The sequence below is a fragment of the Crocuta crocuta genome, unplaced genomic scaffold, assembly GCF_008692635.1.
Source record: "Crocuta crocuta isolate KB4526 unplaced genomic scaffold, BGI_CrCroc_1.0 scaffold687, whole genome shotgun sequence".
Taxonomy (NCBI): domain Eukaryota; kingdom Metazoa; phylum Chordata; class Mammalia; order Carnivora; family Hyaenidae; genus Crocuta; species Crocuta crocuta.
In genome coordinates, this window is record NW_027530182.1 from 2762291 (window position 1) to 2787269 (window position 24979).

Here is a 24979-nt window from a genome sequence, read left to right on the forward strand (position 1 = left end):
TTTGTATATCAGTAATATTTTCATAGCACTTCAAGTTGAAGAGAAATACCCAGGAGTTTCATTGGGATTAAGTATTTATCCCCTAACATCATATCGGTTATTAAAATATACATACAAATTAAAATGAAAAAGTTATATTTTAATTTTATTCTTTAACATAATTATTTGTTATAGGATGTGAAACTTTTGGGTACTGGACAAATTCTCCAACCTTGTAATCAGGTTGGATACTGCTACCCTTATTTTTTATTTTACATTGCTTTTAGCTCTCAACTTGATTTTTATCACAGTAGTGGTCAAAAACTCAACTTCCTAAAGATATGATGTCATGAAAGAAATGTAGTGCAATCTAATATTGAAGCTCTGAACTTCTAACTAGTAATCTGTATGGTGTCCAATAGATGTGAAGTATTACTGTGATTACCTTAGACATTTGCAATACCCCACAGTGCCCTGTCTGTTTGTTACAGCACCCCTGGGAGCCTTGGTACACAATCTGGGTAATAGAATTAGCTCATTCTCTTCTAATGTTCATTACTGTTTTTTAAAATTTTTTTAATGTTTTATTTATTTCTGAGAGAGAGAGAGAGCGAGAGCAAGAGAGCAGGGAAGGGTCAGGGAGGGAGATACAGAATCTGAAGCAGGCTCCAGCTCTGAGCTAGCCGTCACCACAGAGCCCGACGCGGGGCTCAAACCCCCGAACTGTGAGATCATGACCTGAGTTGAAGTCAGACGCTTAACCAACTGAGCCACCGAGGTGGCCCTGTTTATTACTGTTTTTACATGAAATTTTGGCATGATTAGTGTCCTAATATTTATGTTGAGACAGAGAATCCTTTTTGATCACTTTTGACTAGCAAGGTTTATTAAGAAACTGGTTGTGTAATAGTGAAATAAAGGGATAATATATTTGACATTTTTCTTGAAGGAAAAGTGTTTACTGCAGAGATTTCATAGAAAAATTATTGAATAAATTGGTTTTGTGACTGTTTATAAATAATCTGTAATACAAAGAAATAATGAATAAAATACAAAACATGGTATTAAATGGAAGAAAAATGCAGTACTTTATTACTGTACAAGGTGTAGTGAATAAACAAAAGAAAAAGATGAATTTTTAAGGGTGATAAATAAGGGAAAAGAACTCAAAGTGAAAATAGTCAAAATTATCTGTGCTGTTATTATTTTTCATAGTATCAATTATTGTATTGTAATGGATTTGGGTTATTCCTTATTATTCCTTTAGGATGACTATTCCTTTAGGATATCTGCCTACGGTGCTAAGCAGTATTGTGACAGTATTGTGACTCAAAAATATTTTTAGTAATATATTTGGGGGACGCCTGGCTATCTCACTCAAAACAGTGTGTGACTTGATCTCAGGGTTGTGGGTTTGTGGCCCACAATGGGTGTAAAGAACATTAAATTAATAAATTTCTCACAATGATGTATATTGTAAGGGAGTTAATTCTGAACTATATGGAAAATATATCTGTGTAATATTATGATAAGGATTTATTTGCAATTCCATGTGTCTTTAGTTTAATACATCATAAAACAATCATAGTGATAATAGCTTACATCTATCAAGTGTTTACTATGGGCCATATGTGGTTTTTAGTGCTTTCAGTGTATTGACTGAATTGTTACAATAGTCCTGTAAGATCGGTCTTATTATTATTCTTATTATACAGATGAAGGAAATGAACTGCAGAGAGGTTAAATAATTTGCCCAAATGCACAGAACTAATGAGTGGCAGTATGTATGGTTCCAGAGCCCCTGTTTTTAATTACTACCCAAATGGAGTATTAACCTCTCACCTGAATGTTAACAAAGAAAGAAAGAAGAAAACAAGTAACTGTGATCTAAATTTATTTTATGGTCCTCCACTTATTAAGATCATTTATTAGTAGATTAGATTAAAGAAAAGAAGCCAAGAATAATGCTTTAAAACCTTAAGAAATAAAATAACTATGTTACTTAGTAGCATTTTATTCCATTTATGTCATGATGAATTCAAGATTAAAATTGGAATATGTTTCATGATGAGTTCAAGGAATTGGATTTTAGCAAGAAGTTAATGGATGCTAGATCTGTTTGAAAGGTCATACTAATAATTTGGGGGAGAGTATAACCATGATTAAGCATAATTTTGATCTATAGTATTGCTGAAAATGAAAGATATTTGGTATAGCTGGCCAGCAATATGACATTCATTTTACTTTTTAATGAAGACTATACTTCCTTTTTTGATATATTCCCATCTCTGCAAAAAATACTGTTCAATTATTGTATGTTTTTATTGTTTTAAATCTTCTTAAAAATTCCATATGTTTCTATGAATTTTTAAGTTCTAGGTTTGTATAGATTGTGGTGTACTTTACATACCTGATAGTACTTAATAAATCCTTTTAATTTAATTCAGAATTATTTTTTGAATGCCTAATATGTGCTTAATATTCTGTTTATACTGTGAGAGGAGAGAGGGTCAGGGGGAGGAAAATACAATGTGCTTCCCATGAAGGTGGTTGGTTGTGGTAAAAACTGTAATCATTAAGAGATGTCTTCCTTGATCCCCCCTCATTGCATAAACAAGCTTTTTTCCCTGTATTTATTCCATCCAACATATTATTTGTTGGGTATATAGTATTTGTTAAATTAAAAGATTACATTTTTCCATGATTAAAGTATTATTTCTTAGGGCACCTGGGTGGCTCAGTCAGTTGAGCATCGTACTTCAGCTCAGGCCATGATCTCCTGGTTTGTGAGTTTGAGGCCCACCTTGGGCTCTGTGCTGACACAGATTCTGTGTCTCCCTCTGCCTCTACCTCCCGTGCTCGCACTTTGTCTCTCTGTCTGTCTCTCTCTCTCTCAAAAAAAGTATTATTTCTTACCTGTGAGAATCTCTTTCAGATTTATATAAAATCAGAACTTCTAGAGATGTATTTAACATTAAATTTTAAAATTAGGAATTTAACAACTGACAGTCGGTAAAGAGGGACTCAGTTTAGGCTGCTACAACACAATACCATGAACTGGGTGGGTCCCGTATCAGATATCTATTTCTCACAGTTCTGGAGGCAAGAAGCATGAGATCAAGGTGCCAGCATGGCCAGGATCTGGTGAAATCCACTGCAGACTACCAACTTATTGTATTCTCACGTGGTAGAAAGAGAGTACTCTGGTGTCTTGATTGCCTTTTCAGGGCACCAAGTCCCTAACTCCCAATTCCTCTGGATTCCCTACCTCCAAACACTAGCATTTTGGGGATCATATTTCAGTGTAGGTATTTGGGAGGGGTAGGGGACAAACATAGATGGTTGGGAACACAGACTTAGAGGTCACATGGGCCAGAATTGAAATGACAAATATTTCTATGTCTTTCTTATTGAAATTTTCTCTCTAGGACTCAGTTGCCACACCTGTTAAAAGGATTTTAAAAAGAGTTTGTTGAAGGATTAGAGAAGCATTTAGTTAAACTTTTATCTAGTAATCAGTACCCAAAAGTGGCATTGGTCCTTAAGCAGTTCTTCTCAAGTAGTCAAAATTTTGATCGGGGGACATGTGAGGAGTGCCATATTTAATTTTAATCATTGAGGAGTATAGAGCAAAGACTTAATTGTAAGAATATTTCCTTCACTGAGTTGTAGATTCAGTTGTTTAAAGAGATTTGTGATACTGAGAACAAACTGAGGGCTGATGGGGGTGGGGGGAGGGGAAGGGGGCTGATGGGCCTGGAGGAGGGCACTTGTTGAGATGAGCACTGGGTGTTATATGGAAACCAACTTGACAATAAACTGTGAAAGAAAAAAAAAAGATTTGTGAGCTATATTTCACCTGTGAACTCTGTGAGATTGTTATTTGTCCAGGTTAATGATGAGATTGAGATATCTAAATTTTGAAACCACTTTACCGGCAATGCTGACATTCTAAAAGAATCTAAGCTAGAAAGGTGAATATTGTTATATCTTTATGGATGTAAAAATAAGAAAACCAATATTTAACAGTTTTAACGATGTAGGGAAAAATTTGTACATCTTTTGCTGGAACTTGCTTAATATTGAACTGTAGTTATTTTTAATGACTAATGGTTAAGAACATGGCTATGGAGACAGGACTACATGGTTTAGAATTTTGGCTCTCCCACAGGGTTTGTTGTGTGATTTGAAGCAAAATATTCACTTTTATATGCCTTAGTTTTCTCTTCTGTAAAATGAAAATAAGAATAGAGTTATTTTGAGTTAATGCACATGTATTAGTCATAATAATTTCTTGCACATTGTAAGTATATCATCATCATCATCTCATGTTATAGTTTACGTTCCTTTTCAGTTTGCTTTTATAGTCTTGAGAAAAGTCAATTCGCGTTTTGTAAATAATAGGCTTCCGAGAGTAACTTGCAGCCTTTTTGATGTTATTATTGTTTTTTAATACTAAAGCTTATTTGGAATTTGCTTATCCTTAAAAAATGTGTTGTGTACTTGAATTTGAATACTCAAATTCAGAAATATATCTGTCTCAAATTGAAGATGCTCATAGTTTACCGATTGTAATTTTTTTACTTGTTCATATATAACTTTCAAATGAAACCTCTACAGACATTGCTTTATTTTCCTCTTTTTTTTTACTTTTAAACACTTAATCTTTGTATAAATCTTAGAGACATGTTTTGCTTTCTTTTTAACATTTATTTTTTCTATTCGATGGGCTCCTCAATACTTTTTTCCTTTACTCATTCTCCCATTTTCACTGTTCTCTCTCTGTCTCTGTCTCTCTCCCCCTTTGTCTCCTCTCTTTCTCTAGTCCATAAATAAAAACTCAGTCCTGGAAAACGGGAACCATAAGAGGAATAAAAAAAGGCAAGATGATATTTAGTATTTTTGCATACCATATTCTCGAAATAACGTGTATTTAAAGATTTAACCTCATAAAGGATGAGAGATGATCTCATATTTATGTTTACAGTTGAAGTTTGGATGCTTAATAATCAGGCTGTTGTTATAAGCTTATATTATATACTCTCACCACTGGGAACACCTCCCTCCTGCCCCATTCCACTCTTAAACACATGGGTTGCACAGCTGCTATATGGTTGTACACTGTCCCATGTGCATTAAGCAAACACAGCCTGCAAAAGGGTTGCATTTTGGAGCATGGAAGTAGCATGGCTGGTTGGAGACCCCAGAAGTGTAGCTGCCAGAATTATTCCATCTGGCAGCAGTGCTGCTAGGCAGCTCCAAACAGGGCATAAATATACTTTGCTGAGTACTTTTCCTGGTGCAGCAGCCATGAATGCCTGGGCTGAGATATGGATGGATGGGAAGATAGTCAAAGCTACCTTTGACTAATCTAAGGTGTTTAATTGGGACCACTGTACTGTTTAAAGTGAAAGAATGAATAATAAGTATGGAAAAACACATTTGCAAGAAGCTTGTCAAATAGTCTTTTAACCTTTATGAAGACCTTTACATTAAAGAATTATGAAATTTTACTGAAGCATAGTTACTTGAAAAATTTAGCCTTTATATGGATGACAGAAGGTAGCACAGAAATATCATTTTTAAGGCAAAATAATTGTGATATTCTGTATTTGATGTAAGTTTATTTCTGGTTTCATTAAAAATTCCCAGAACATTGAATATAAGTCAACATTCCATGGAGAAGGAAGTATTATGCAGCTTGCATGTGTGCATATCTGCATATCGGAGCACAAAATATTGACATGATAATTGCAGTCAAGCCTGAGTGAACAGTGGCCTGTGGGAATTCAGCTGGTGTTGTACCAACTGGATGGCTGCTCAGGACACAGTTTGAAATGCAAGGTGCAAGTTAGCACTTTATTCAGCACAGGCAGGCATCATTTAAAAATCCTTGGGGGCAACCCGGGTGATGTGCAGATGTTAAAACAGTCTGTTCTGAAGTGCTGATATTTTTGAACACTAAAAGACTTCTAGATTCTGGGTGAAAAATATTTGCACAGTTATTAAAGACATATAACACAATCTTTTCCAACTCTTTTCTGGATATTTTAGGTAATAAATGGGGAGTTTCTATGTAGAAGTAACTGGACATGTAGTTAAAAGAAGAAGCAGGAAATCAGGAACCAAATAAAGTCATTTAATTTTTAACTGTAAAACAGAAAAGGTTTTGAGTTTCAACTTTGTATTAGAAATGATGTTGAATGAATAAGGATGTCTGGAATAAATATATTTTTTAGTAATATATTAAATCTAAGCTGTTATGTTCTAGTAAATTATTGCGTCTTTGTTTACAGAGTTCATCAGTCCACCATAATTTAACAAATTCAGATTAAGATGCTATAGCCTAATTCTATTCTTTATTCTAGTTTGGAACTACCTGATTGAACAAGAAAAAGAAGATCAATCATTTTTCATGTGTCAGGCTGAATCTTCCATCACAAGTTTCGGCTTTCATATACAGTTTAAATATATTTTTTTATATTGAAGTATAAAATATAGTTAGAAATTCTGGAATATGTAATAAAAATTAAGCTCTGATCTTAAAGAAAAATAGATATTTTAAGTATACTTGAACTTTTAAAATATTTTATACCAAAGGTTTGGAGATCTGTTGATATAATAATGTATTTTTATTAAGAATATTAGCGGGTTTTTTCAATAGCTATTTTTACTGTGGAGCAAACATATTTGAAAAACTATTTGTGTTAAGTTTTGCTTTTTTTAAGTTTTCTCATTATATTATTCATAGATACCATTTTAGTAGTTTATTATGCATATTCAAAGTAGAAAAATAGTTACAAAATAGTTCATGAATAAAAGGATAGACAATTTGATAATGGTATAATTCTCATTTCCCTATACTTCTATTTTTATCAGTCTTCCTGTTTTAGAATCTTAATGTTTATCAGAAAGTGAGAAAACATTTTAATGGAAAGTCATTAATAAGTATAAAATCCACATTTTAATAGATTTTGTGTTCAAATGAAAGAAAACGTTCTTCCAACTAAGTTTATTTTGCGCATTATTGTTATCTGTTAATTAAGAATAATCAATGCTTTTTTATTTTCTTTGTTTTCTAAATCAGACCAATATCATTGCCTCATTTATAGTTAAATGTTTCTTTTAGACTCTAATATTTCATTTTTGACATCTCATTAAAAATGGGCTCAAACCCAGAAAATATGATCCTGTCATATTGTATAATATATGGCATGATCTATAACACAATAAAATTTTGTTTTCTAATGATTTAGAATAATTTCTCAGATTTTGAGTTTAGAAAAATGGCAAAAAGTTACTGTGGTAATTCATGTGGCTAAGTACCAGCGATGTTAAATGTTTAAATGGGTAGTACTCTTGGGAAAAGTGATTGGAGCTTTAAACTTGTACACATTTGACAGCATCTCTTCACTTCATTTTTCATCCTAAAGAAGTCTGCAAATATTCTTAGCTCACATCATTATTGCACATCAGTGGTTCTAATTAGCTAAACAGGAGTTTGTCTCAGTCATTGATCATCATCAACTTCTTGACAGTATCCTTTTTTTTAGGATCTTTTTTTAAATGTCTATAAATACAGAGAATATATTTATAATTGAATTGACCAGGTATGTTGGTGGTGTTTTAAATTTGAAACAGCTTTTTTTACCTTGTATTATTTTAAGTAAAAAGTAATTGTATTCATATTTGTAGTGCTGTTTTCTCTTGGGAACATTTTCCTGTTAAAGAAAAGATCATGTGCCACCAGGAGGAGCTGCTGGACAAATCTCTGTATAGGTTTTGAATTATGCTTGTTTTTTCAATTTCAAAGCTATAACATAATAGCCAATTTTGAAGGTTTTTGGTTTAAAATACATCGTTGAAGTATATTTTTGAAGTTTATGTTTGACATGAAGTTTATATATCATTTATGATCTATATTTTCAGTATTATATTCCTCAGCTTAATTAGTTATTGTTATTTCAGTGACTCTCAGAGTTTAGTGTGTATCAGCATCACTTGAGGCTTTATGTCTTAGTTCAGGATGTTATAACAGAATATCATAGACTAGGTGGCTAAAAAGCCAAACATTTATTTCTTGTATTTCTGGAGGTTAGGAAGTCCAATATCAAGGTGACTTGGTGATTCCATTCCTTGTGAGAGCCCTCTTGCAGGAGGCTGCCTTCTTGATATATTTTCACATGATGCGAAGAGAGATCATCTTCTTCATGTAGATCACTAATCCATTCATGAGGGCTCCATCCTCATGACTTCTCAAAGGCCCCACGTATAAAAACTAGCACATTGGGGATTAGGACTTCAGCAATGAATATGAAACAGTCAGTCCATAGCACCTTGTTATGGTTAAACACAGATTGCTGGGCCTTACCCTAGAGTTTCTGCACTTAGAAAGGGTGGAAGATAGTGCATTTCTAGTAAGTTCTTGGGTGATGCTAATCCCACTTCTCTGGTAACTCACAGTATGAGAACCATTGGGTTAGACTGAGTGAGTTTATGTACATACCTGTGTATATAATAGGAGATAATCACTCTGGTACCAAGCTGCAGTAATGCTTTTGTTTGAGTTTTGTGGCGTATGGTCTGTTTTTATCCCTATCTCATAAAAAGGACCACCAGAATGTATTTGGACACTGGTGGGGATTTTAGGCTTACTACAAAAGAGTGAATTAGAAAGACTGTCCCTGGAAGTTAAACTAATTCATGGGAATTTAATATTAGACTCATAGCGTATTCAGAAAACAACTTACAGGAGGAGTTTCTGACTGGAATTAATGTCTTGGCTATTACATCCTGGGTCTTTGTCCTTGAGTAAACTCAATCAAGCTCTTCCCTTTGAGATTCAAAGCCGTTCTTCCACTGATGCATATACCTTGATTTGATGTAGTACTGTTTTGCTATACTCATGATTTTATAACATTAAATTCAAGTGATAATTTGAGATTATATATTTGGGACAAATGAAAGGCAAAGGATTTCTTTTTTTTTATTAGGGTTTTAATTTTAATTTCAGTATAGGTAACATATAGTGTTATATTAGTTTCAGGTGTACAATACAGTGATAAAGAGGATATATTTTTAATATATAAAATAGTTTTATAAATCAAGAACATTAAAGTATAAATGACAGTTATATTGACCAGCACTGGAAAATTAGGGAAAAAAAAACATTTCATTTGATGAAAGTATGTTGAATTTCATTATTAATAAAATAAAAATAAATATAATGAGAGCCCAGTTGAAGACAATAGACTGTGATGATGCATTAGATATGCTATCAATACTTGGTAATAGAAAATAAAATAATAAAGCAGAATAAAGTACAAACAGTAAAAATAATACATATGTTTGTAAAATTTTAGGTGTGATTTATTCCAATTCTCTACCTACTGTGTGTCTATATTCAGAGGGCTGAACCTGGCTAGAGAAAAATTCTCAGCCATGGTGACTGGTCATATGTGAATTTATGACCACTGACCTCCATGGTCTTTAGTACTGACTAGTAGATATCCTTTTTTTTTTTTCTGGCTCACTTACCATCCCAGTCTCCTAGAAGACTATTTGGTGCTTACTCTCTTGTCAACTTATAACACTTTGTTTCCCCTTCTCACTTTCAGTTGATGAATAACTGTTATGAATTTGTCAAATTAATGTTAAGTGGAACACAGGGTGCTGAATGGTGAGCCATGGTTCAACAACAGACCATAAGAAAAATTGAAATAGAGAAGTTTATTGCTCACAGGTCCTAATGAAAGTCCCCTGCATGTCTCGAGGGGCCGCTTGGGGAAGTCAAGGCACAGTATGGAGACAGACAGAGAGAACCTGGTGCACATGCCTTTATGAGGGTTTGTGTGTAAAGTAGTTTGGGATTTCCAGGCTAATGTGGGATTGGTCAAATCAAAAGAGCTAGGTTTTGGTCAGCTCTGTGAGGGAATCTTATGTAAGGGACACATAAAGGAAAGGCGTTAGGAGGCAGGGGAGATTGTTGATCACGGGCTGTTGGGGAAGCGTAATCAAGAACTTTAATTTACTTGTGACTCTCTGAGCTGCTCTCTAAGGCATTTACATGAACTTGCTTCAGGCTGCTTGGCCAAAGCAAGTGGATGCCAAGGCATAGAGTCGCTTTAGCTAAACTCCTGACAATCCCCTTGATTTCTACACCGCTGAATAAATAGAAGCTTTTTGAAGAGAGCTTTTACTCCTTCCCATAACCACATCTACTGACATATCTGGATCTGTACCTGTATTTCCTCCTTTTATTTCACTGGAAGAACTGTTTATACTGTCATCTAAGTTAAAAAAAACAAACAACTGTGTACACTAAAGCCTTAAGGATCCAAGGATGTCACTCTGCAGTTCTCTCTTCTCTCTCTTGCATCATCCGTATCGCTCACTGTCCTGGATCATTCCTGTCAACATACTCCCGTGCAATTTTATCTTCTGTCTTCTGAAAAAAAATCTCTTTTGATCTCACATTTCTTTTGAAATACTGCTCCATTTCTCTGCTGCTTTTTACAGCAAAATTTATCTGAAGAGCAGTTTTTCCTACCTCTATTTTTTTTCTTTCTCTCACTCCAATTAGGCTTGTATATCCACCATTCTCCTAAAGCAGCTCTTGTCAAAATCATCAGTGACTACAATATTGCTAAATCCCAGCAGTCCAGTTTTCAGTCTCTGTCTTCTTTAGCATGTTTATAGCATTTGTCAAGGTTGATCCCTTTCTTCTAGAAATAACTTATTCACTTAGCTTTCTCCCTTGATTCTCCTTTTACATGACTGTTTATCCTTTGGGGAATCATTGGCTGTTTTTCCTCACCTTACTATCCTCTAAACGTGGAGTGCGTCAGGACCCAATTCTTAGACTTTTCTTTCTTTCTTTTTTTTAATGTTTTCTATTTATTTTTGAGAGAGAGAGAGAGACAGCGTGAGCAGGAGAGGGACAGAAAGAGAGGGAGACACAGAATCCGAAGACAGGCTCCAGGCTCTGACCTAGCTGTCAGCACAGAACCCGACGCGGGGCTCCAACCCACAAACTGCGAGATCATGACCTGAGCTGAAGCAGGATGCTTAACCGACTGAGCCACCCAGGCGCCCCCCAATTCTTAGACTTTTCTATCCAAAATCACTCCTTAGGCAATTTCATCTACTCTTAGGGTTTTAAAAATACTTGGATGATACCTAAAGTTTTATCTTTAGTCTTGACTATTTAATTCCAGGCTTGTTTATGAAACCACATCTTGGATATTGATTAAACATCTCACATTTAACATGTCCAAATAAAAAAAATTTTTTTTTTAGTGTCTATTTTTGAGGGAGAGAGACAGACAGACAGACAGAGTGCGAGATGGGGAGGGGCAGAGAGAGAGAGGGAGACATAGAATCCGAAGCCGGCTCCAGGCTTTGAGCTGTCAACACAGAGCCTGGTGTGGGGCTTGAACTTGTGAACCTTGAAATCGTGAACTGAACTGAAGTCAGAGGCTTAACTGACTGAGCCACCTCTGTCCAAATCTAAAATTCTAATGTCCCTTAACTCTCTTCGTCAGGATCTCAGATCATGTCTACTCCATCCTTCCGGTTATTCAGACAAAAGCCTTGGAAACATTCTTGACTTCTCCCTTCCTTTAAATCTCATATCTGTTGGATCAAGAAATCCTGTTACCCTTACCTATCTTGTCCAGTTCATCTTTATTTGCCTCCTAACTGTTCTTTCTGCTTCTACTTTTGATTTCTAGAGTCTGCCCTCAGTCCAGGAGCCATTATGATACTTGTGAGATATTAATTTGTATTATATTATTTCTCTACTCAAAATTATCCTCTGTGTTCCCATTTTACTGCACCTTTCTGCATTACCTTAGTTTATTGTTCATATACACATAGCCAGTTGGCATACCAACTAATATATCACTTATATGTCACTTCACTTATGTATCACATATCATTTATTTTCAGTACCTGTGAGCTAGAATGTTAATTCCATAAAGATAGCACTTGGTTTATTTTGTTTACTGCAATTCTCTATTCCCTAGAATGAGGCCAAGCGTGTAATAAGTGTTCAACACTTATTAAATGAATGATGGATTAATGTATAGATGAGTGTATGTTTTTTAGGTATTTATTCTTATAGGTATTCTTTCAATCTGAGGATTCTATTCAATCCTAAAACATTTTTGGCAGTTACCTCCTAAAAATAAACTGCTTTATTTTTCATCCCATTTTTATTTACTTCTGGAGCTCTTTAGGCATATGTTGGAAGTTTCAAGTGAGACGTACGTGTCTTAACTGTGTTTTCGTATTTTTAATATCATTTCTCTATTCAGTGTTCTGGATGAATTTCTCATTGTTATCATCCATTTCACTTACTCTCTTTTTACATCAAATTTTCAGTTAAACCCATTGAATTGTGTTTTGATTCAGTGATTATAATTGTATTTTTAAGGTTTTCAGTAGATTTTTAAAGATTTGTTTTTTGGTTTTGTTTTTAATTTTAGTCATTCTTTTAGGTCATAAGGGATCCTTATTTTATTTTATTTTATTTTTTATTTTATTTTATTTTTTTTTAAATTTTATTTCTAAGAGAGAGAGAGAGAGAGAGAGACAGCATGAGCAGGGGAGGGTCAGAGAGAGAGGGAGTCACAGACTGAAACAGGCTCCAGGCTCTAAGCTGGCAGTCAGCACAGAGCCCGACGCGGGGCTCGAACCCACGAACCGCGAGATCATGACCTAAGCGAAAGTCGGACGCTTAACCGACTAAGCCACCCAGGCGCCCCAAGGGATCCTTATTTTAAAGTCTTTTATTTTCTTTTTCTTTTTTTATTTTTGAGAGAGAGAGAGAGAGACAGCCTGAGTGGGGGAGGGGCAGAGTGAAGGGGAGAGAGAGAATCCCAAGCAGGCTCTGTGCTCGTTCGCTTGTGGGCTTGAACTCACAAAACTGTGAGATCATGACCTGAGCTGAAACCAGGAGTTGGATGCTTAAATGACTGAGCCACCCAGGCGCCCCTTTTAAAGTTTTTTTCAGTGTTTTCTGTTATTTTAATTTTGTCCATAGTGATTGCTTCTTTAAATTATTAAGTTAGTGTGTGAATGTGTTGTATGTGTTTATAGAGTGTGTGTTTTCTTCTTGCATTTTATATTTGTGGTCAAACCATGAGTACGAGGGTTGATGTTACTGTTCTCTTTTTCTTCCCTCCACTACCCCGCTTTGTCTAATGCCTTTTTTCTCTAGAAATGTGTTTGCCACTAAATTGTCACCCTCATTCCATCCTGAAATAGGTTTTATTTATATTGGTAGCGTGGGGCTCTTAGCCAACAGTGACACAGAGGATTTGTTAAATTTAGTACGTTGGCTGTGGAGTGTTTTGGCTCAGTGCCTGATTGGGATGCTATCTATAAACTTTTGCCTTTCTAAACTTTCATATAAGCCTTAGTTCCAGGAAAAGGTGGGGAAGGATTTTTTCCAGACTCCTTTCAGGAGTTGGGGGCCTCACCCTAGTCTCTGGTTTCAAACAATGAGCCTAGCTATGCTCTGTATATGCTCTGTATATATGCTCTGTATATTAGGCTAGGCACTTTCATTCGCAGTTACCCTCAGGAGCCGAGCTCTTTTTCACCTTAGCCTGCATCTGGGTCTGGACAGTACACAGCATCTTCATCCTTTTTTATAACCTTGTATTTCTGTTTAGTTTGCAATTCTGAGAGATGTGGTTGTGTTTCCTTAATTTTTTCCTTTATGTTTTTCTATTAATAGTATCAATTTAGAGAACAGAGAATTGCCTCAAAGTGTGAACTTACAATGCTAGGTTATTGGGAGTCTAATTTAAATATTTTTAAGTGTACTAGTATATCATCTGCATTTATTTCTTACAGCCGGTGGTGTGCTTTTCTGATTGGTGTCTCTTCTTTCTGATAATCCTTTGTGCTTTCTTAAGGCCCTTCCCTTCATTTCACTGTTTCCCAGGTGAGGGTTCTTTTCTTCTTTCTTTCCTGTATATTTTGTCACTCCTGAGTGATTTAGGTGTAGATTTCTATTTATTTGACCTATTTTTAAAGTTTTATTAAAAACTTATTTAAAATTAAAAAAAAATTTTTTTTTTTAATTTCAGAGAGAGAGAAAGAGAGAGAGAGAGAGCGAGCATGAGCAGAGGAGGGTCAGAGTGAGTGGGAGATACAGAATCTGAAGCAGGCTCCAGGCTCTGAGCTAGCTGTCAGCACGGAGCCCAACGCGGGGCTTGAACCCATGAACGGTGAGATCATGACCTGAGCCAAAGCCAGACGCTCAACTGACTCAGCCACCCAGCTCCCCTAAAGTTTTTTAAAAATATAAATAAATGTCCAATAAATTTTTATCCTGTTATTAATAAGTCTCTAGTTCACTTTTAAGTCTTTCACTTAAAATATGATATTCTATTCTTAATTTAATTGTGTGTATAAAGTGTTTATGTTAAGAACATGTTAACTTTGGGGTGCCTGGGTGGCTCAGCTGGTTAAGCTCTGATCTTTGCTCAGGCCGTGGTCTTGCTGTTTGTGAGTCTGAACCCTGCATGAGACTCTGCAGTCAGTGCAGAACCTGCTTGGAATTCTACCTCTCCCTCTCTCTGCCCCTCCCCCACTTGCATCCTCTCTCTCAAAAATAAATAAACATTAAAAAAAGAACATATTGACTTATTTTTTTTTACTTGATGTTAGAGTGGTTATTGTGATCAGGATTAAACGTGTTTTAAGTATTTTTTTTTAATAGATCTAAATCTGGAAACGAAACTGTTCTTTCAGTATGAAGTTGTCCTAGTTGTCAGCAGTTTGTACGTTGTACGTTGTTGTCACTTACCATATGGTTTCTGATTAATTCTGAAAGGACTGTCAACCCCAGATGATTTAATTTTCTATATTTTAAAGTGATACTCATTTTCAGGATGTGAAAATTTAAAGGATTAGCTACCAATTATAACTAATATACTTTCCCTTATTTTTCTTTCTAGAGAAAAACAGAAATCTGAAGCTAAAGACAGAAAAGTTTTAGAAATTCTGCAAGTGAAGGATGCTAAAATACATGAATTGGAACAGGTAGGTGTAACAGAAAATACTAAAAGTAAGTATATTGTTTCAGGTAGTAGATATTTACTATTACTTTTAATTTTTTTCTGCAATAATATTCATTTTCATTAAGAATATCAGGCTTATGTCAAACCATTACTATTTTGAAACTACTATGGCCAGATTATTCTTCACTATTGTAATTTGCTTATAGCCTGTTATTTTCTGAATTAATGGGCTATGTCATTTATGCATTAAAACTCTTAAGATAGTGTTATGGTTTTATAGTAACTAGTAATTATTCAGTGTTTTATTAAATTTTCACCTTTTATTATTATCTGTTATTGTATTATTAAGCAGTATCATTAAAACTTGTAAATTTTCAGATGGTTTCATTTATAGAAAGGGTCAACAAATAACTGGGATGCTTCCATTTGATCTTTTGAAAAACCATGCTTTCTTATGTTTTACATATCATCAGTTAATTATACAATTACATATATATAATTTTATTATATATGTAATTGTATAATTAGTATATTATCACTGCAAAAATCCATGTAATCAGTGCTTCCCAGAATCATTTTCAAAGTATACACATCTTGAAAATGAAGGAGAAAGAAATTTAGTGTAAGAATGGCCTATATTGTAATAAGATATTTAAACTCATTTTATACCCAGTTGTTTCTTATGGGCTGAATTGCCTGTAATTCTTCTACGGTAAATGGAGGCTCTTTTTAGAAACTATACGCTTTGACTTTTGACTCTATTTTCCTTACTAGTCGATTAAAGTTTTATGAGAACTTTGGTCTAAGTCTGGTTATTGATATAAAGCTGTTTTATCAAAAACTTTAAGTGGAAGTTAACTTAGATAAAAGATCCACTTATTTTTATGTTCTCTATATCTGTATAATATCTTTCTAAAATGGAATATACATTCCTTTGTGACATATAAGTTTGAACATTCTCCAATGTTGTGTTTTCCTTATAGAAAATATCATAATTGATACTATAATGATAAAATTTTAGAAATAATACTTTAGTCTGTTTGCTCTGGGGAAAAAAGGTTGTATATTCTGCCTGAATACCAAAAAACTCAGAATTAATCAACTCCAATCAAATTGGATTCTAATATAGATAAATACTGTTATATGCCTAGGCTAAGCTGCCTGATAGATACAATCGCATGACTTAGAAGTGGCAAATGTCATTTGTACTCACGCTTGATTGAGAGAAACTAGCCAAATTGGCCACCCCAAGATTCTGGAGGTTTGAAAAATGTAGATCCAGGCTGAGCAATCTGTTCCTCAGTTACAGCTCTATTCTATGGAAGAGAATGGATTTTGCTATTCTTTGATGTTCTTGGTTTTGTTTTGTTTTTTAATTTTTTAAAAAATTTTATTTATTTTTGAGAGATAGAGAGAGCATCAGCAAGGGAGGGTAGAGAGAGAGGGAGACACAGAATCTGAAGCAGGCTCCAGGCGCTGAGCTGTCAGCACAGAGCCCAATGTGAAGCTGGAACTCACAAACCTTGAGATCATGACTTGAGCCAAAGTTGTATGTTTAACCAACTGAGCCACCCAGACGCCCCTTTCCAGATTTTTTACTTAGGGGTGTTTTCTGATTTCATAGCATTGTGGTTGGAAAAGATGCGTGGTATGACTTTGATTTTTTGAATTTGTTGAGACTTGTTTTGCGGCCTAATATGTGGTCTGTTCTGGAGAATGTTCCATGTGCACTTGAAAAGAATGTGTATTCTGTTGTTTTAGGCCAGAACATTTTGAATATATCTGTTAGATCCATATGGTTGATTTTCTTTTTGGATGGTCTATCTTTTGATGTAAGTGGGGTGTTAAAATCCCCTACTATTATTGTATTTCTATTGATTATATCCTTTGTTTGTTATTAGCAGCTTACGTGTTTGATCCCATGTTGAGTGCATAAATATTTACAAATGTTATATATTCTTCTTTTTAATGTTTTATTTAGTTTTGAGACAGAGAGAGACAGAGCATGAGAGGTGGAGGGGCAGAGACACAGGGAAATACAGAATCTGAAGCAGGCACAGAGCCCAACGTGGGGTTCGAACCCATGAATGTGAGATCATGACCTGAGCCGAAGTCAGAGACTTAGTGCACTGAGCCACCCAGGTGCCCCAAATGTTATATATTCTTGTTGGACTGTGTCCTTTATGATTATATATAGATTAGATAAGAACAGTCTTTGTTTTAAAGTCTGGTTTGTTCAATATAAGTATTGCTACCCAACTCCTTTTTCAATTCCATTTACATGATACATGTTTTTCCATCTCTTTACTTTCAATCTACATGTGTCTTCACTATTGGCAGGCTATGGATGGGCCTTGCTTTTTTATCCAGTCTGTCATCCTGTGTCTTTTGATTAGAGTGTTTAGTTAATTTACATTCAAAGTAATTATTGATAGGTATGCACTTATTGCCATTTTGTTATTTGTTTTATGGTTGTTTTGTAGTTCTTTTCTATTCCTTTCTTCTTTTGCTCTGTTCTCATAATTTTCTGGCTTTCTTTGGTGATATATTCTTTTCTCTGCAATTTTTCCTATCTGTTATGGTATTTGATTTGTGGTTACCTAATAGTATTATGTATATAACATCTTGTGCATATAGCAGTTAATATTACATTGATTGTCGCTTACCTTTGAACTCATTCATTTCTTCTCTCTCCTGCCACATTTTAGGTACATTGTGTCATATGTTACATCCTTTTATTTTGTGAATCTCTTTACTGAATTTTACAGATGTACTAATTTTTATTGCTTTTTTGCATCCTACTTTTCTTATTCCTAGTTATGGCCTTTCCTTACCATTCAAAGAGTCCCCTTTAATATTTCTTCCAGGCTGGTTTAGTGGTGATGAATTCTTTTAACATTTTTTGTTTGGGAAGCTCTTGGTCTCTCCTTCTGTTCTGAGTGATAGGTTTCTGGATAGAGTATTTTTGGCTGCAGGTTTTTTTCTTTCAGCATTTTGAATATATCATGCCACTCCCTTCTGGCCTGAAAAGTTTCTGCTAAAATCAGCTGATAGCTTCATGGGGTTTCCCTTGTATGTAACTGTTTTCTTTTCACTTGCTGCTTTAAAAATTCTCTCTTTATCATTTTTTTTTTTTTGCCATTTTTATTATTACATGTCATGATGTGGACCTCCTTGGGTTGATTTTATTGAGAGCTCTCTGTGCCTGCTGGGTCTGGATCTCTGTTTCCTTCCCCAGATTTGGGCAGCTTTCAGCTATTATTTTTCCAAATAAAATTTCTGTTCCCTCTTTTTCTCTCTTCTTCTAGTATCCCCATAATAGGAATGTTATTACACTTGATGGAGTTGTTGAGTTTCCTATATCTATTTTCATTTTGTATCATTATTTTTTTGGTCTTACCTGTTCAACTTCATTACTATCCATTACTCTTTTCTCCAGATCTCTGATTTGTTCATCTTCTTCCTCTAATCTACTGTTTATACCATCTAGTGTATTTTTAATTTTAGTTATTGAGTTCTTCATCTTTTTTTGGTTCTTTTTTTATATTGTTTGTCTCTTTCTTAAGGGTCTCACTGAGGTCCTTTTTGAAGTCCATTGAGTATCTTTATGATCATTACTTTAAAGAGGACTCTTTTTTGAAGTCCATTGAGTATCTTTATGATCATTACTTTAAATTCTCTATCAGGCATATCACTCATCTCCATTTCATTTAGGTATCTTGCTGTGATTTTGTCCTGTTCTTTTATCTGGGACATATTCCTCTGTTTCCTCATTTTGTCTACCTCTCTGTATCTGTTAGCATGTGTTAGGATTGCTCTTGAACATAGTGGCCTTATAAAGAAGAAGTCTTGTAGTGTCCTGTAGTGCATTGTCCCCTGTTCACCAGAACCTGGCTCTTCAGGAGCAGGGTAGGGGAGAGTGTCTCTTATGTGTGCTGCATGTGCCCTACTGTTGTGGCTGAGCTCTTTTGCCTTTCAGTCCAGTTGTTGCAGTGGTTCTCTTTGCCTGTTGTTGGCAGGATTTGGCCCCTGAGTTGTTATTGAGCCAGTCTTGGGGCCACTTTGGGCTTGAGTTGAGTCAAACCAGGCATTTGCCAGAGCTTTAGTAGCACTGAACTGCTTTCCCTGTATTGTTCCCTGAGAAGCTTTCATTGCTGAGGACCTGCAATTTGACCAGATATCTTCCCCCCACCCACTGCTGGGACTCCAGTTGGACTGATGTGTGTGGTTCTTCCCCTCCCCTTCTAGGAGTATAACTTTGGAGTGGTACTGGCTCCTATTCAGTCTGCTGGCACACTGCTAAGCTTGTGGCACTGCTTTTGATAGGCTCCTGCTAAAGATGTATCGGAAGGGGCAGGTCTGCAGGAGAATAAGGGAGTGGGGACCCCTCCCCTCCCCAGAGGTAGCAAGGTTTGTACAGGTCTGCTGTGCAAGGGGACCTGGAGGTGCTTTAGAAAACGGCTGCAGGATTAGAGGGGTTGAGTCCATAGGAGAATGTGGGGGCCAGGTACAGAGTGCCAGCAAGGTCCAAACCCACAGCTGCCCAAAACTCCTGCCAAGGTTGGGAGGTGTGGATCCACAAAAGTGTGGTTGGGGACTGGGTAGGGAGGAAGAGGTGTGCTGTTAGCATGCTAGGTGGAGAGTTTTGGAGCAGCACTGATTCCTGCAGGTTTCTGTATCTCTAGGCTGGTGGGTGGAGAGAGAAAGGGCACCGACTAGCTCCTTTGTTCCTGGAGAAGTCTCCCAAAGATTTCTGCCCCTGCAGCACAGGCTCTGCAATAGTAAGGAATTCTTTTCCCAAATACCCCAGGCATTTTTCCTATTTCTGCTTCTAGGCTGTATCTCTGAAGCCTCTTTGTTGTGCTGCCTCTAAGGTGGGGACTCAGTTTCCTCTTGCCCTCCTGGCTCTCCTAGAACCAAGCCTGCTGATTTTTATTTTTTACTTAACATTTTAAAAAATGTTTATTTATTTTTGAGAGAGAGAGAAAAAGAGAGAGCGAGAAACAGAGCACAAGTAAGGGAGGGGCAGAGAGAGAGAGGGAGATACAGAATCCGAAGCAGGCTCCAGGCTCTGAGCTGTCAGCACAGAGCCCGACGCAGGGCTCGAACTCACAAACCATGAGATCATGACCTGAGCAGAAATTGGACGCTTAACCTACTGAGCCACCAGGTGCCCCAACCCTGCTGATTTTTAAAGTTCCAGGTGTTAGCCCCCCACTGATTGTAAGAACTCATGAAGTTACGCCACTCTGTTTTTCAAAGCCAAATATTATAGGGATTGTCCTTCTTGAGTAGCTTCCCTGCACATGGTGTGAGGTCTGTGTCTTTGGCCTCTCTGGTACTGCAGGGTCCCTCCCTCCCACTTATAGTCCTGTTGGTCCCTTTAGCTCCCAATCACGTCTCTTCCCTTCCTACCTTCTTAAATGTAACCTCTTCTCTATATTTAGCTACTGAGAGTCTGTTCTGCCAATCTTCAGGTCATTGTCTGGGTTATTTACACTGATATGGATGTTATCTAGTTGTATTTGTAAGACTAGGTGAGCATAGGATTCCCCTATATTACCATCTTCCTGGGAGTGAGTTTTGATTCAATCTATACACATCTTTACTTTTTTTTTTTTTTAAAGTTTATTTCTTTATCTTTGAGAGAGGTAGGGGGAGAGAGAGTCTATGCACCCATGTATGGGAGAGAGGCAGAGAGAGAGAGAGAGAGAGAGAGAGAGAGAATCCCAAACAGGCTCTGTGCTGTCACTATGGAGCCTGACATTGGGCTTGATATCACAAACCGTGAAATCATGACCTAAGCCAAAATCGAGTTGGGTACTTAATAGGCTGAGCCACCCAGGTACCCATATCTTTACTTTTTTTAAAGGTAAGTTTATCCCATCTTCCTCAAGATTTATAATGCTTATGTTCCATAACCACCTTTTCCATTATTTTCTAGTATAAATTCTGTGGTAAACTAGATAGTGTTATATTGGTTTTTTTGTTGCTTTATAACAGATTATCGTAAGCTAGTGTGTTAAAACCACACAATTATTAAGTTGTTCTGGGTTAAGAGTCTGGACATAGCTAGGTTTTCTGCTCAGGATCTCAAGGTTGTAATCAGGTTTTGCTTTGGGCTGTACTGTCATCTGGAGGCTTGACTTGGGAAAAATCTACTTCTAAGTTCATTCAGGTTGTTGACAGTATCTATGTCCTTGAAATTTTAAGACTGAAGTCCTGGGGCGCCTGGGTGGCTTAGTCGGTTAAGCATCCGACTTTCGCTTAGGTCATGATCTCTCAGTTCGTGGGTTCGAGCCCCGCGTCGGGCTCTGTGCTGACTGCCAGCTCAGAGCCTGGAGCCTGCTTCAGTCTGTGACTCCCTCTCTCTCTGACCCTCCCCTGCTCACGCTGTCTCTCCCTCTCTCTCCTAGAAATAAATAAAACATTAAAAAATTTAAAAAAAAAAAAAAAAAAAAAGACTGAAGTCCTAAGTGGGACCAAACTCTGTATTACTGAGGGTTCTTCAGAGAAGCAGAAGAAATAGAGGTACATATGCGTGTATATCTCTATATCTGTCTTTCTAGAAAGAGAGATTGATTTTAAGACATTGGCTCATACAGTTTGGGGCTGGCAAGTCTGATTTGTGCAAGACTAGCTGACAGGGTGGAGACCTGGAAGAGCTGATTTTGCAACTCAATCAGAAAGAATTCTGGAGGCAGAATTCCTTCTTCTGCAGAAGACTGTAGCCCTTTGTCTTAGAGACTTTAGGTGACTGGATGAAGCCCAGGCACATATGGAGAGGTAATCTGCTTTACTCAGTCACTGATTTGAATGTAATCATATCTGAAAAATACGTTCACAGCAGCATCTAGACTGGTGTTTCATCAAAAACTTGATACCATGGGGTGCCTGGGTGGCTCAGTTTGTTGGGCATTTGACTTTGGCTCAGGTTATGATCTCACAGTTCGGGGGTTCGAACCCTGCATTGGGCTCTGTGCTGACAGCTCAGAGCCTGGAGCCTCCTTCAGATTCTGTGTATCCCCCTTTCTCTGCCCCTCCCCTGCTTACCTTCTGTTTCTCTCTCTGTCAAAAATAAAAATAAACATTAAAAAGTAATTTCAAAAAACCTGGATACCATGGGTACTATGGCATAGGCAAGTTGACACTTAAAATTAACTAAATATCTAAAAAGTAGTGAGGTGAATAGGACTTTAGTGTGAGGTTTGTGTTTATCTGGCTAGGGCTTAGGCTGTGCTTACTGTTTGCTGTCGTTGATGTGTCACAGGCTAAACTGTTTTGTTGTCCTTTTTTTATTTGGGTTTTTCTACAAACTTCTTAAGTATTGTCTGAGATGCACTGGTTTTTCCATTGTGTTCCCTTGTTATGCAGAAGCCCTATTGGTATGGTGGTTACCATGTCAGGGGGAGAGGAAGTAATCTCTACTCCTATGATTAGGTTTTAATCTTTTAGCGAGCTTGTGTCCCTACACTGACTTTCACAAGTGCTTCTGTTTCTCCCCCTCCGTTGGATTAATAGGAAACCTAGAGGGTATTGGAGTTAGGTATTTCCCTTCTGCCAGGTTGGTTTGGCTCTGACAAAACTCACCTAAAATTGGTCTTTTTGGACTTTTTTACTGTCAAAACTTGTCCACTTTGATCCTTCAGTAATCTGTTAATTATAGACTATATTTTTCTACCCTGGTAGTGGTTTCCATGGCATTTTCTACTCCTGGGTTTCTGCTCTGGTAAATTGCCATTCTCTTTATATATTTGTCTGTTTCTCTAGTTTTGGAACAGCAGTTTGCTCTATGTCCCCAATTCTCTGATAGATCTAAGAAGAGTTTTTGAGTTTTAATTAATTCAACTTTTTCCATGTTGTGTAATCGGGAGAGACGACTTGCAAGTGGCTTACATGCTTTGAGTGGAACCTGGAAGTCCCTCCATTGTGTTTTTATTAAGTAGCTTTTAATTTTTAAGACTTACAGCCTGTGGAATAGAGTAACACTTAAGAATGACAGTCCCTGGGGTGGCTCAGCCTGGGTGGCTCAGACAGTTAAGAGTCTGACTCTTGATTTTGGTTTAGGTCATGATCTCACAGTTTATGAGTTCAAGCCCCATGTTGGGCTCTGTGCTGATAGCATGGAGCCTGCTTGGAATTCTCCCTCTTACCCTTTCCTTTTTCTTGCTTTACCATTGTTTTAGTTATTGTGGCTTCGTAACTTCTATTTTTTATTAAAACTTTCATGCCCACTTGAAAGTAGGTTATATAAATAATACATTAACTATGCTCGAGTATCGCTTGATAGAATTTTAGGTCTTATGCTGCTGCCCCTCCTTCCCCCCTTTTCCTCCGTCATACTCTTTATCATCCTCCTGTTACTCCATAGACTTCTCTTGACCGTGATGTGAATTATTCATTTCATCTCTTATCCATAATGAATTATTTGTTCCAGACGTATTTTCTCTTGTCACCCTTTATGCTTTATGGTTCCTCTGTGTTCTATTTGCTATTTTAATATTAACTCAAGCCAGACCATTCAGAATGTACTCTATCCAAAGAAGTTTGTTGAAAAGTTTCAGTAAGCTAAATTTTAAAATGAACGGTAGCTGTATATACCTGTGCTTTTATTATTTAAAGTAGATCACAAAGAGCATATTTTATTAGGAAAATATTTTGTATTATACAAAATTTTTACAGTTCTTTAAATGTTTGATTTATCAGTTGTCTTTTATTAGGAGTGCCTCTTTGTGGGGTGCCTGGGTGGCTTAGTCGGCTGAGCGTCCGACTTTCGCTTAGGTCATGGTCTCACGGTTCATGGGTTCGAGCCCCGCGTCGGGCTCTGTGCTGACTGCCAGCTCAGAGCCTGGAGCCTGTTTCAGAGTCTGTGACTCCCTCTCTCTCTGACCCTCCCCTGCTCATGCTGTCTCTCTCCTAGAAATAAATAAAACATAAAAAAAAAAAAAAGGAGTGCCTCTTTGTCTTAATTATTCCTTTAATTATTATTTAACATAATATCAGATTTATCAAACTAATTATAAGAATATTGATAGTTTGGGTTAACTAATTTCCCACTGTATTATGCTTCTTTATTTAAAAATTAAGTCTGTATTTGTCCTTTTTGACTAGTAAATTCACTCAAATGCCAGAATTCAAATTATTAAATAATTGTCATTAAAGGGCTTGTTGGTGGTGTGTAAGTTGTTAGTTCCCATTAAGGTTAGCTCACATGAAGGGACAAACCCTTCTAAAACTTAAATCATTTGGTTCAATGTTCTTTCCTTCCTAGAGTGTAAATAATTTCCAGAATGGATGGAGATGCTCAAGTTTTGTCAGTTTTCCTTACAAAGGACAGGTCTGTTGACAGTTTGTATACAGTCTTAGTGTTCACATGATTGAATTTTTCATTCTACGTCAGTGTCACTCATAAACATGTACTAATCTGTTTTGGAAAACACATAGGGTACATAGGTAGTGTATAATGTGTCAAATGAATAATATGGGCAAGACAGAAATCTACAAAAGACAGAAATTATTGTAACAGTTGGGGAAGGTTTCATGGAGAGAGATAGAAATTGAATCCTGAAGGAAGGTAGCATTTAGATGAGAGTAGAAAAACAGGCTATGAGTTGTGGATGGGCCATAGTTATACATCTAATTTTAAGCTGTTTGATGGATGTCAGGCACATTTTGATATGCTCAAACAGTTCATTCAAATGGGAAATAAAAATTAAAACTATGTTGAGGAGCCATTTATACCTGCTAGATTTGTAAAAAATACCATGCCTGAGAGTCAAGTGTTGGTGTAGATGTGGAATGGGGAGAACACCTGAAGTGCTTGTAGCCTATAACTTAGCAGTTTTTTCAAATTTTTATTAATATGACCCCCATACTGAAAAAAACACATTTTCCCTAATGACCCCAGTACACTCACACAAGAAATAAAAATATCATATAATAATAGTACTTATCATGTAATAAAA

At 36.4% G+C, this 24979-nt stretch overlaps 1 protein-coding gene across 2 annotated transcripts in view; it reads left to right on the forward strand.

The window, feature by feature from the left end:
- The window catches only part of CNTLN (centlein), a 283942-nt gene that overhangs the window by 55622 nt on the left and 203341 nt on the right, over nt 1-24979 (forward strand). For both annotated transcript variants that reach the window (XM_077765063.1, XM_077765065.1), the window contains exon 3: nt 14952-15036. In XM_077765063.1, coding sequence (XP_077621189.1) covers nt 14952-15036 — 85 coding nt within the window. The remainder of the gene's footprint in view (nt 1-14951; nt 15037-24979) is intronic.